The sequence below is a fragment of the Accipiter gentilis genome, chromosome 29 (genome assembly GCF_929443795.1).
Source record: "Accipiter gentilis chromosome 29, bAccGen1.1, whole genome shotgun sequence".
In the NCBI taxonomy this organism is placed as follows: Eukaryota; Metazoa; Chordata; class Aves; order Accipitriformes; family Accipitridae; genus Astur; species Astur gentilis.
This window is the reverse complement of record NC_064908.1, coordinates 8,957,925-8,970,412: the sequence shown is the minus strand read 5'-3', so window position 1 is coordinate 8,970,412 and position 12,488 is coordinate 8,957,925. Positions and strand designations below refer to the sequence as shown.

At 58.2% G+C, this 12,488-nt stretch overlaps 1 protein-coding gene across 14 annotated transcripts in view; it reads left to right on the top strand.

Annotated features, from left to right (window-relative positions):
* Window positions 1-12,341, top strand: part of EXD3 (exonuclease 3'-5' domain containing 3) — a 295,908-nt gene extending 283,567 nt beyond the window's left edge. For 8 of the 14 annotated variants that reach the window (XM_049832287.1, XM_049832288.1, XM_049832290.1 and 5 more), the window contains 2 exons: window positions 2,412-2,505; window positions 11,762-12,340. In XM_049832287.1, coding sequence (XP_049688244.1) covers window positions 2,412-2,505; window positions 11,762-12,081 — 414 coding nt within the window. In that variant the 3' untranslated portion in view covers window positions 12,082-12,340. Of the gene's footprint in view, window positions 1-2,411; window positions 2,506-11,761 lie in introns of all 14 variants that reach the window. The other 6 variants (XM_049832285.1, XM_049832296.1, XM_049832284.1 and 3 more) reach the window with 2 other exon arrangements.
* Window positions 12,342-12,488: the final 147 nt, after the last annotated feature.

Sequence of the window (12,488 nt, the reverse complement as noted above, 5' to 3'; positions counted from 1 at the left end):
ATCCCACGTCCCTCCCACTGCCAGGCTCAACTCCCTTCTCCAGCATGCAGCCCCTTCCCCTGTTGTCACTGTCTCGGAGGAGTGGGGCCAGCCCAGCCAGAGCTTGGCACACATCCCTGGGAGCTGCCCATCACCTCTGCCTGCCTGTTGCAATCCCACAAATCCCAGCAGGCACCCTGTGAGCCACGCGAGAGCTTTGGGTGCCTGCCAGGGTGGTGACATCAGTGGCTCCAGGTCCAGCCTGTGCAGGCTGGGATGTTCTTGAGCCTCAAAAAGACCGTCCCATCCTGCAGCATCAGCACTGACTCCACCATCAGAGCTGGCAGGGGGGGAGCACAGCTCCGCTGGGCAGTGGTATTGGGGTCTGTCCCACAGCTGACATCCGCCCTAAAAGAAAGAGCCTGTCTGTCTCCTTCCCTGCTCATCCCTGGATCCATCCGTGCTTCTCTTCCCTTTTTCTCAGCCATCTTTCAGGATGGATCTGACCCAGCTGATGATGCGCTGCTGCCGCAGGCACAGCTAAGCCTGTAGAGAGCTGAGAGAAGGGGAGGCTAAGGTGTGAAAAGGAGCCAGTGAGTTCCAGTCCTCCTTAGTCCAGACAGCTGAAGACTGAGATCAGATCTGATCTGATGGTATCGGGTGGCCTCCACGGGTTGCAGTGTAACCCTCCCTCGCGTGAGGCTGGCAGTGAACTCCAAAGTGGCATCTCCTTTCTGATCGGATAACTCCAGTGGCTGCTCTGGCTCCGCACAAATTCAGGTTCACTCAAATAAGATCATCTTTCTGTTTCCCTGGGGTTTCACCCAGTTTAATTTCCCTGGGTTTGAACACGAGAACGAGGAGGGTGCTTTGCCCTTCACAGGGCAGGGAAGGCATGCTCAGCCCCCCACAGCACCAGTGCTTGCGGCTTGCCCCAGCGTGAGCGAGGAGGAGACGGGCTGGTGAGCCGGAGCAGCGTGCAGGGGTCTGACCCACATTTGCATGAATAGCAGTTATCTGATGCTTGCTGTGAAGATCAGGGGATTGCTGCAAAAATCCCTTTTAAAAGTGGTGCAGTGGCTTCCACGGCATTTGGGTGCTTTCAAGATTGCACCTTGTCCATCTCTGTCTGTCTGTGCTGCTGCTCTGTGGGGCTGGAGAAGCAGGGCTTCAGGGACCTAAGCCTGGGCATCCTTTTATGGCCAAATCATGCCCAGGATGGGGAGCGTGTACCGGTTTTGTGGAGGCTGCTGGTGGAAATAAACTCCTCCTGCTGCAGAGCAGAGCCGGGACATGGTGGCAAGCTCATTTTCAAACAAATCATCCTCCCCCATCCTCCTTCAGGCAGCTGTGTGGGAAGAAGGGGCATATTGCACCTCACCATGACCCCAGTGCTGCTCCAGCCAGCATGCCACAAACCGGCAGAGCTGCCGCAGGCCCGCGCCAGGGCCCAGTCAGGAGGTGGAAAAACATTTCTGGTTTCAACAGGCTTTGGAGCAAAGCCCCAGGCAGGGAACTTGTTCTGGTCGGTGAAGTTATGCACCTCTCTCCCTGCTTGCCTTTGGTGCAGTGTGCTCAAAATGCTCCGCAAGCAGAAAACAGCCCCTAGAAACAAATAGCTGATGAAAGGTGTTGTAGCACATCCCAGAACCCAGCTCCTGTCCAAGCAGGAAGGGGGAGAGGAAAGCAAAGCTGTCAGGGAGCCGGCTGCAATGCTCCCAGGGAGATTTAGTGCCAATTGCTTCTGGGCAAGCAGCCGGCTGCGGGTGCTCCTCGGCAGTGGGGTTTGGGGAGCTCCTTGAGGGGTTTGGTTCCCTAAGGGCTGGCACCCTGTGTGTGCAGGCACTTGGAGACCTCTCTGGGTGCATTTAGGCAAACGAAAGGTGGGGTTAGAAAATGAGAATCGGTGCTCGTGGTGCTGTGGCAGAGCCAGGCCAAGCACAGCTGATTGAGACCCCAGCATGTCTCAGGGTCCATGGCCATCCTCCATAGCTTCTGTGAGACAAGAGAGAACAAATCTTGAAGCTACAGCCCAAACTTTGGGTGTCTGCTTGATGTTTTAAGGCAACCTCAGTTTCTGGTGTTCTCTGGCATTGTGTAGGGCTGGGGGTTGAGGTCTGCTCGGGGGGTGGGCAGCAGTACCAGGTGTGGCTGCCCACCGGTGTGGCTAAGAACTGTAAAGATGGAGTGCCTCTGGAGAGGAGGTTCTTGTGGCTTGTGAACTCCCAAATTTGTGCCTGCTGCCATTCTGCCACCCTCCTCTCAGTGGGACATGCCTTTCCTCATTTTCCCTCTGCCATGATGCATGCGACAGGGGACTGCCCAGTCTCTGCTGGGGGTGCCCAGTGTGTGGCTGTGTGCTCCAGGCAGGCAGGAGATACCCGGGGAACATGGCTGCCACCTCACCAACCTCCCACTCTCTCTTCTTCCAGGTGTGCAACTGCGACAAGTACCTGAAGGTCTCGAGGGAGAGGATGAGGCAGCTGGTGGAGGGCAGCAGGCAGGCACTGGGTGATGGCAATGCAGGTAAGTGGGTGGGCGCTGATAGCCAGGAGTGATGCTCTGACCCCGGACCCCTCCCTGCGCTCCCACCTGGGACGAGCGGGACCATCCCGCTTGGGCTGGGGAGACCCAACCACCAACCTGCCACTGGGCAAAGACCACAGAGCTCTTCTGAGCCCGCTTTGTGCCTGGTTGAGCTTGCGTATACAGAGCACAGCTCCCAGCCTTCTACCGTGGCTGCCCTGTGCTGCCCTGCAAGGCATTGGGTCATGCATGGGATTGCCCAGCCCAGGGTGGTTTGGTGACACGCCAGCAGTGGCTCAAGTGACAGCCTAAGGCCGTCGCCACCTGACATGGCAAAAACTTGGGCTGCAAAATGCCTTCTGGCTGGCACTGCTGATGGTGCCTTTCTCACCTGCACGGTGCCTCTTAAACTAGGTCAGGCTGCGGGAGGAGTGAGTCAGTGCCACCCGCTCAGCAAGGCTCCGGCGGATTCGGCATGGAGGAAGGCTCCTCCATGCCCTGCCCTGAGCTGCATTGATCCCCCGCCATGCTCCTCCCCACAGAGAGCCACGTTTTGGTGGTGAGTGACACCCACTGCAGGCATGCCAGGATGGAAACGTGCCCCTCCCACTGCTCCGATCCAGCCTGGGCTCTGCTGCCAGCCCTCGCATGCCTCACTTGCCGTGCCTCTGTTTCCCCATCTGCTTGATAGGAGAGAGCAGTGTGAAGCAGCAGCTGCCAGGCGCTCCTGGCCAGCTGTGGCTTTGCTGGGAACCCCACTTGTGGCTCTGGGGATGAGGGACATGGTGGGGCTGCTTTTCCCATGGCGCCGGCAGCCTGGGAGCGCTGTGCTTCCCAAAAGGCTGGGGCATCCTCCCCAGCCGTTTCTCTGGTGAGGGCACTCGCTGTGTGTGTACATTGCCACCAGCCAGGCCTGTTCAGCCAGTTTTAGAGTATGGGAAATAGAAATGCTGTGGTTTGCATTCAGCCATGTGAGTGGTTTCCCCTTCTCCCTTCAGGATGGGGATGGTGGACCTGGGGGAGTCTCACACAGCACCATTGTTTCTCCACACAGACTTTTCAGGGACCCCCTTGCTCTACCCTTTACACCATGTCTGCAACACACCATGTCCCCATCGTGCCATGCAGCCTCTCGCTGGGTCCCCTGTGACCCTGGGGGCATCTCATGGGGAAGGTCCCCTGTCTGCTGGGCTGGGTGGGAGCCCTGCACCAGGCATGTCAGGCATGACCTTATCGAGGAGCATCCTCCGATGGGGAGCATCCTCCGGCATGGTGCAGTCAGAGACCCAAGATGCCACAATGTCCTTGGGGGGTTGGTGTTTTGCTGCAATGGAGACATAAAATAGAAGCTGTGATTCCTGGGCAAGTAGGCACAACTGGGCAGGTGGCACCTGACCCAAAGTGAAGACCCCTGGGGACTTGTCAAGGGGGTCCCTGGGGTTCCGGCCACCCTGTCGTTTCCATTTCTATTCAGATTCTGGTGGGGACTACTGGGATTATGAGCATCAGTGTGACCTCAACTAGGTTGTCCCCAAAATGTCCCACTTTGGGTCAAGTTTTGTGGAAGAGAAACAGGGGAAGGGTGTGATGACAATGTCCTGCCGTCGCTTGGTGGGGACAGCAGTGGCAGTGGTACAGGCTGGGCAGCTAAAGTGGGTTCGTAAGGAAAATCTCAGTCGTTCCCTGATTTCCTTCACATTTTCCTTCTGGTGGTGGCAGGGACCAGCTCTGCCCTCGGCCATGGTCCAGTGCACGTGGCAGGGAGTTCAGCACCCACAGTCCCCAGCTGCTCGCCCACACCGGGACTGGCCCCTGCTCTGTGACTGCAGCCCAGGCCATGTCGTCTCATTCATGCCATGGGGCATGGATTCACCCCCAGGACTGTGGCCAGATGCTGCTGCTTGGCAAGAAAATGCTTCTTCCCCCCTCCTGTTTCCCAGGCCGGGGAGGAGCAGGCAGGTGCAGTGGGAGCTACGAATTCCGGGGCACCCATCAGCTGTGGATGAGGATGGATCCTGATGGACCAACACTCGACATAAGCCTGCAGCTGCCCAAGTGCTCCCAAGTCCCGGGGTCGGGCTGCAGACAGGCCAGGGCTGCTCACATTTTGGCTGCAAAACTTGGGCCAGTGCCACTCCGTTTGGCTCCTGGATTTTTATGGCAGGGCTTCCAAGTGATGAAAAGCAAATTATTCATCCTCACTCCAACTTGGACCTAGGGCTTTCCCAGGTTTTAGGGAACATTTTCCCTGACACAGCTGCATTTTCCCTACATGAGGGCTTTGATGGAAGTGCTGGAAATAGTTTCAAGCCTGGACACCTTTGCCCTGTGATGCCTTTTTCCCAGTGGGATGCTCTGAGCAGCTCTGGTGGCTGGAGCAGGCAGGGGATGGGGCAGAGAGAGGCAGCAGTGCTGTGGGTCACTACATGGCACAGCTAAGACCTCGCTGGAGGCTGTTGGCAACATGTGGGCTCCCAAATGACCCAGGGGGATGGATGTGTCACAGGCTTTCATGTGGCCAGGGGAAGCTTCTTGCTTAGTCAGTGTGGTAAAACCATCCGGCACAGGGCCCCGGTGCTCTGGGGATGCTCTGCCACAAGAAATCCGGTCCCTGGAAAAGGCAAGGATGGAGCCCATTGGATCTGGTTAGGATTCACTAAATGGAAAAGGCTGCTTTAATCATAAAATCAACCCTTACCATCTGAAACATTTTGCAAAACATGAAAACAACTGGTCCTGCTTTCCCTTGGGCTGCACTGCTAACCAGGCATGCTGGAGCCTCTGCTCCGTGTTGGAGAGAGGCGGAGGAGCAGGCACAGCAGCTGGGGGTGCTCCGGGACCCCGATGCAGCACTCTGGGGAGTCCCAAGTTGGGTGAGTGTCCTCCCTGACCAGCTGCCAAAGCTGGTACTCAAGACCAGTGAGATCTGCACTACCCATCTTCTCTTCCAGTGTCGCATCCCGCAGGTGCAGGATAAGCCCCAGGCAGCTCCACAGGCAGCTGGAGGAGCAGCCAGGACATCCCTGTGCTGGGTGGCAGGATGGCATGGGGCTGGCATGGCTCTGAGCAGCCCAGCTGGGACACCCGCCTTGGCCCAACCAGCCTGAGTAGTGACTCAGGCTCTCTTTCCCTTCCTGGCCCTTGGCTCCGCGGTGAACCTGGCTGAAAGCTGGCAGAGGCAGCGTGCAGGCAGGCGGGAGGAAGAGCCGCAAGACCACAGCATGGGGAAGGCCGTGCAGCAGTTCCAAGTTAGGGTGACACCAGTACGGTGCTGGGTCCCTCCTCTACGGCCATGCACCAGGACAGCTGAGGGTATGGGCTGGTGGGACCTGCTTCCAGGGGCTATGGTGCACAGCAGGAAGAGGTCACTGCGTGTCCAAAGCCTTAAGGCTGGATGCAGTTTTTTCCTGCTGTGCTTCCCTGCCCTACAGCATTACTAAGTGGGAAGGGCAGACGATCCCTGTGCTGTCCCAGGAGCACTCTTGCACCCATGGAGCAGCCTGTACATCCTCACTGCCTCACACCAGACCCAGCATGCAGGAGAGGCCAAGGCACCCTGGGTGCCTCAGGCTGCTCTGCATGCTTCTGCAGGGATGGGGACGTGTCCCCGAAAGGCTGCACCCAAGGACCCAGGGGCTCCCCAGCCCCCTTCATGCTCAGACCGGGCAACCCCATACATTTAGGCTCTGTTCCCACTGGGGTGCAGTGGGGTAACGGGTGCATGCTCATGTCTGTACCTGAGTGGGGCAGGAACGGGGACTGAGGAGCTGCAGCACTGGGGCTGGGAGTGGGGGCTGCGGCGGTGAGACTGGCCAGAAACACCCCCCCAGGCTCGGCTGGGTCCCACTCTGCCAGCTCCCACTCTTCTGAAGAATTTTGTTTGCTCATATGAAAAACCACTGCCAGGCTGGGAAGCTGGTGACATGTTTGTGGCTGTGGGTTTGCAGAGCTCTGTGTGTACCCGCTGACAGCGGTGTTGTGCCAACGGTCCCTGGGCAGGAGCTGGGGATAGTTTGGTGCTCCTGCCCGGCGCTGGCCACGGAAGCCGGCAGGGTTTTCTCCCACAGCGGCACAGGGAGATGATAGCAACTGAAGGTGCCTCTTGCCTTGAGCTCATCCTCCCTCCTCCGCCCTGCGAACATCTTAAGATCGTGGCCAGGCTGCTGCAGCCCAGGTTGCACAATCCTGGGTCCTTTGTCCTTTGCTTATCTGCCTTATTGAGGAGGGAAAGATAACCAGGCATCTTCAGTGCCCTGCAATCCAGTGTGTTTCTCAGGCTCATAACTCCTCTTATCGGGTTCAATCTCTCACCGCAGCAAGGTTTCCCATGCACCTTTGTACTCCAAGAATGCTCCCAGGTCTGCTTTCAGCCTTGTGCAAAGCCTTTACGATGTGCGCTTTCTCCAAAACACCTCAGCCTTAATTGCCTAATTATGGACGAGTCTCCCGTGTGTGTGGCTGCGATGACAGCTGGGTGCGGCTGCCGGGCTGGGAGAAGGGCTCTCAGCTTGCACAAGTGCTGCCAGACCCGAGTGCCTCTCTGGAGGTGGCAGGAGGCTGCGGTTCCCAGAGCCGCAGGGCGAGCGCCAGGTTCCCCACCTGAGCCAGCTGGGACAAGTACCCAGCTCCTCACCCCAAGGCCTTGGTCGTAGCTGGGGTGACACAGAGGGACCTGGGCTAGAAACGGGACCTTGGGGACAGGTTTTTGTGCAGAAGTACCCAGCTCCCCTGGGGAGTTTGGGTTACCAGAGAGTGCCATGGCGCTGAAGCCCCAAGGGTGCCCAGGGCTCATACACGTGGGGACGGGTTGTTTCCAGCCAAATCAGGGCTGTGTGGTCTGGGGAAGGGGAATTGGGCACAGGTTCAAAGGAGGTTTGCCCTGATCCTGCTCTGTCCTGGCTTCCCAGGCCCTGCTGTGCCCCCTGTCCCGCAGTGGGGGGTCCCAGTGCTGTCCCAGTAAGCCTGACCCAGGACTCCTGCGTTGCAGCTGACAGAATAGGCTGTAGGGACTATAGGTCACTGGTGTCACCACCATGGTGGCCTTTCAATGACCCCCACACCGCTAAGGGCCCCTCTGTGGGCAGGGGAGGGTGCACATCCCCCTGCCTGCTGGAGGCAGCCTGTGCCCTGTCCCATATCCCTCCCGCTGGGCTCAGTGCCCCCCATCCATGAGCAGGATCTCACAGTGGGGCATGCGGAGCTATGGCTCCTGTCCCATCCCTGCCTTCCCTGGGGTCTTTGGGACAAGTCACTTTGCCCACCACAGCCCCCCTGTTGTAATAGTTCTCATCCAGAGCTCATGTGGGACCGTCCCTGGATGCTGCTGTGCCCTTGGGGCACACACCCCTGGCTCTTTGTCCCCTGGGGTGAAGGTACTGTTGGTTTTCAGGCGCCAGGAACCATGCGGTGCCCCAGGGCGTGAGATGTGTCTTTGGCATGGGTCTTCCCCACTGTCACGGTGCTGGGGGCTGGGAGCTGAAGGAAGGCGATCCCTCCCAGGCTGGCGGGGCTCCTGCTGCACCCCACCTCGCAGACCGTGGGGCCAGCCTGGCTCTGGGGCATGTGGCAGTGGTTTGGGCACAAAGTGGGGCTGCTGCAGAGGTGACAAGTGCATCATGTCCTGGGCTGCAGGGGTGGGATCCCACTGCTGAGGGTAGCCTTGCTCAGCCCAGGGACGTAACTTGATGCAGAAATAAGCAGAATTGGAGTCCTGCAGTATCCCCTTTCCCCTGGACATTGCAGCACTTGCTGGAAGTCCTAGGTGGGACAGGGGACAGTTTATGCTATTCCCATGGGGTATTAATTCCCACAGATGAGCAGGGGTGGGCAGATGCTGGAGATGTGAGTGGGCAGCACGTGCGAGGGCAGGGTATGGCCACAGCTTGTGGGGAAGGCAGGAGGAGATGGCCCTGTGCTGAGAAGGGCTGCTGGGCTGGGGACAGCACCAGGGGATGGGGACAACCCTTGCTGCCTGTGGAGCTCTGCGGCACTGACGTGTGTGGGTGCTCAACCCCAGGGTGCTGGGGGGGCTGCAGGAGGGCTCAGCCTCCCATTGGGCTCTGTCATCCCCAGTGTGACCCAGGCAAGAGGGGGAGAGGTGAGTGAGAGGCAAAAGGGCTTTTTATTTTCAAGATGTTTTATAATGGGATTATTAGTTCCCAAGAGGTGTTTCGAATTGATTTGGTAAGGAATCACTTTCATTTCTCCTCCGCAGAGATGCAGTGGGAATCCAGCCTTTGGTGCAAACAGTCACAGAGCTCTGGAAATTGTAGATTTGAAAAACTCCCAGCATGCTGGAAGGACACACTCGGCTCCCCTGGGCCCCATGCACCCCACACATGCCTTTTGCTCCGCCTCCGGCATAACTCCGCGGTGCACAGCATCCCAGTGAGACAAGCTGCAGCCCCGTGGGAGCAGCGGCTCTGCCAGGGAGGGGTCTGCCTATCTTAAGGGGCTGAAAGAAACCCCTTCTTCAAAAAATCCCTTCTTTTCCCCAGGAAAACCCTTTTTTTTTCTGGGGGATCTGACCTTTTCCCAGTGTGGTTTTCACTGCGTGCCCGGCTGGCACCCTGTGCCTGGTGGCCCTTTCACCACAGCAGCAAGGGGACGGCTGGCATCTTCAAAAGCTCTGGAAAGAATTTGGTGGGAGGGGGAGAAGGGGTTTTACAAGCTCCCATTCAAAAATGGTCACTTTGAAGTGATGTAGCATTTTCAACCCTTTGAAGAGCCACAATAAGGAGGGGGCTGGTGCAAGCAAAAGGCAAAACTACTGGGTGACCATCACAGCCTTTCTGTCCCCAGGCTTTTAAGGGATGAAATTTTCCTCCTTGCCTGCCTTTTTCTCACAAGCCCGGGGGGGTGGTGTTTGGGGGAGCTGGAGGTTTCACCCCCGCTGCCATGCAGAGGAGGGGATCTGCAGTTGGTTTTGCCCCCCAGCATCATGGCAGCTGATGGAGCGTGTCAGAAGGGAGAGCAAATTGCCTGGGATTCCTGCAGGAGCATCAAGCGTCCATGCCCTGGCGCTGGCAGGGCTGGGGTGCTGCAAGTTTGGGCCGGTGAAATTTCTGGGGGCCTCTGTGGTGGGGAGAGGTGTTCATGCAGCATAGGCGCTGGCTGCTAGCAGTATCATTTCAATTACGGTTGGATCTAAAAGTCCCAGCCAAGATGCAGGTTCCTCCCATCAGGGTCCTGGAGGCACATGCAGAGGCCTGGTGCTCGAGAGCAGACACGATGAATAGAAAAGGGGAAGAAAGGCAGATTTGTGTCCATGTGTTACAAACTGAAGATAAACAACTGGTGGCCCAGGGAGTCTGTGGTTTGTGTGCTTGGAGGCACATCCTGCAGCTTGGCCTTCTCAGCGAGCTGGTCCCTGCATGCCCAGGCTGAGGCCGCCCCATGCCATCGTGTAGCACAGGGCAGAAGGAGTCAGGGATGGGGCAAGGACAGAATCTTTACCTCCTGCCATGGGGATCTGCCACCTGCTGACAGACTCTGACCCAGAGAAACCCCCGGGAATGGGGCTCTTCCCCCATGTCCCTGCTCCGGCCAGCTCAGGGATCTCCTGAGAGCAGCCCGGGTGCTTCACCACATGTCAAAAATTGGAGAAAATGGGAACTTGAGGTCACTGTTTTTAATCTGAGAATGGATGTTTGTGTCCCAAGCAAACGCAGATGATGAAGGAAAGGCATATCCATGAGTGGAGCTGCAGGGCACTTGCCCAGGGCACAGCAATGGTGAGCCCAGCTCTTGGCTGGTGGCTGGGACTGGGCTTGGGGCTGCTTCCCCTCATGTGGCAGCAGCCCCCAAACCTGTGCCGCTCCTAGGCTGCTGTCCTGTGGTCCAGGGCTGGTCTGCAAAACCACCCTGAGAACATCTGCAGTGACAGCCTTGACCCTGAGTGTGTCAAACACTGTTGGGAATGGGGGGTGACTGTGCTCCACCCCCTTGGGCTGGTCATCTCCTCTGGGGAGGTGTGGAAGGTCTTGGGGGGCTCTGGGGAGCCCCCCTGAACCAGGGGCTGGTGTGACCTGAGCCTCACACACCTCTCCCAGGCTGCGGCTCTTTCTGCTCATGCGGCAGCAGGTCCAGGCCCTGCCAGGCAGCCATGGAGTAGCTCTGCTGAGACAGGGTGGCTGTCCCAGGGCTGTCCTCAGTCTTGCTTTCCCCCACAACAATCGCCAGCATATCCGCAGCGCTGGGATGCAGGGAAGAGCCAGCTGGGAAGGCTGGTGTCCCTCTCTGTCACAGCTGGCTCCTAACAGGCTCCCTCTGATCCTCGAAAGGGGCAGGCTGGATGCCCCAGAGGTGCCGCTGGAGTGATGCAGGATGCCTTTTGTTATCTTAATTGATGTCGAGGCAGGACAAGTCCCCCCCTGCCAAAAATGAGTCATCCCACAGCAATAACTGCAGCCAGTGTCCCTGAATGCCAGGCATCCTGATGGATGGGAGACAGCTCAGCCCTCAGCTTCCGCCGCCCAGATCCAGCAACCTGCTGTGCCCCGGCCACGGGCGGTGAGAGCCTGCATTGAGCTGCCAAAAATGCCGTGAAGTTTGTGATGCTTGGTTTGCGATGGCAGTGATCCGCCTGCCTGGTGGGGCCAGGGCTCGGGGCATGTGGGGACAGCTCACGGGACATGGCCCCACATTGCGCCCCACGGTGCCCCTTGCCTAGGTTAATGTGATGGGAGGTGGATGTCACATGTACCCTAATGCCCAGCATCCTCGGGCAGGCCAGGAGAGTTGGGGGTGTCTAAGCAGTGCAGACAGCTATTAATGGTGTTTTTTTCATTAAAGCAGCAGTAAGGGCTTCTCTTGCTGATGTTTGTCCTGTAATGTGGCTCAGGGAGGGCACAGCCCATCTTGGAGAGCAGCCTTGCCCGACCTGTGACAGGGAGGCAAACCATTGCACCCAGTACAGCAGCAGCACCAGTGCAGTTACCCAGACTGGAATAGCTCCCAAGACCATGGCAGACCCCACTGCTGCCCAGGCAGCAGCAGGACATGGTGGAGGAGGTGCTGGATAGCTGCTGGGGAGCAGGAGGCTGGACGGGTGCCATGCTCAGAGCAGGCAATTGGTGGATGCTTGTGGCCACCTTTTCCCAAATTCATGGGATGCTCCTCCCCGAGATGCAGGGCAGAGCCTGGACTCCCTGCAGGGATGACAGGCCCCTCACAAGGGTCATTCATGTGGCTGAGCACAAACCCCGTTCACCACAGCAGTGCCTGATGGTTTATCTGCTGTCTTCTCTCCCTGCAGGCTGCCTGGCGAGGAGCAAGGAGAAGCCCAGCCAGAGCTGCGATGCCACCATGCCAGCCTGCAATGCAGCCCAGCCCGGTTACACCCTGCACAGTGAATGGCCTGAGGGACTGGACCAGTGTGGGGCGTCCATGGTGCTGGCGGGGGGCACGGTCCTGCAGGTTGCTGCCATCCCCCCTGGGGTGCTGGACAAACCCGAGCTCACTGACTTCTACTGCTGCACCCGCTGCGGGAAGGTGTTTTGGGAAGGGTCCCATTTTGGACGCGTTGTCTCCCAGTTTCAGGATGTTCTTGTCACTGCTGGGGATGAGCATCTGTGAGCTGAGCTGAGGGATGGAGACTGCAGGGACGAACCTGGAGACTCCCCAGTGAACCTCAGCAGGTTTTGTGCTGTGGGTTTGCAGTGTGAGGCTGGAAGTGGGGGGGCTCTCATTTCGGGATCTGCCATGGAGGGGGCTGTCACATTTGCACTGATGGTTCATGGCAGCCCAAAAATACATGGCCTCCATGAGATCATTAAATCAGAGGTGGCCGGGGAATGGACCCTTTGCTTTATTTCTGCCTTCCTCCAGGCTGGGCATGGGTGGCAGAGCTCTCCAAAACATCACTCAGGCAGTGCTGACCCTGTGGCACCCATCAGTCCCCAGCACCGTTGCCCCAGTGCCGGTCTACCCAGTCACTTGCATTGGGTAGCCAGGACCCACATCCCCAACAGCAGCACGTGGGA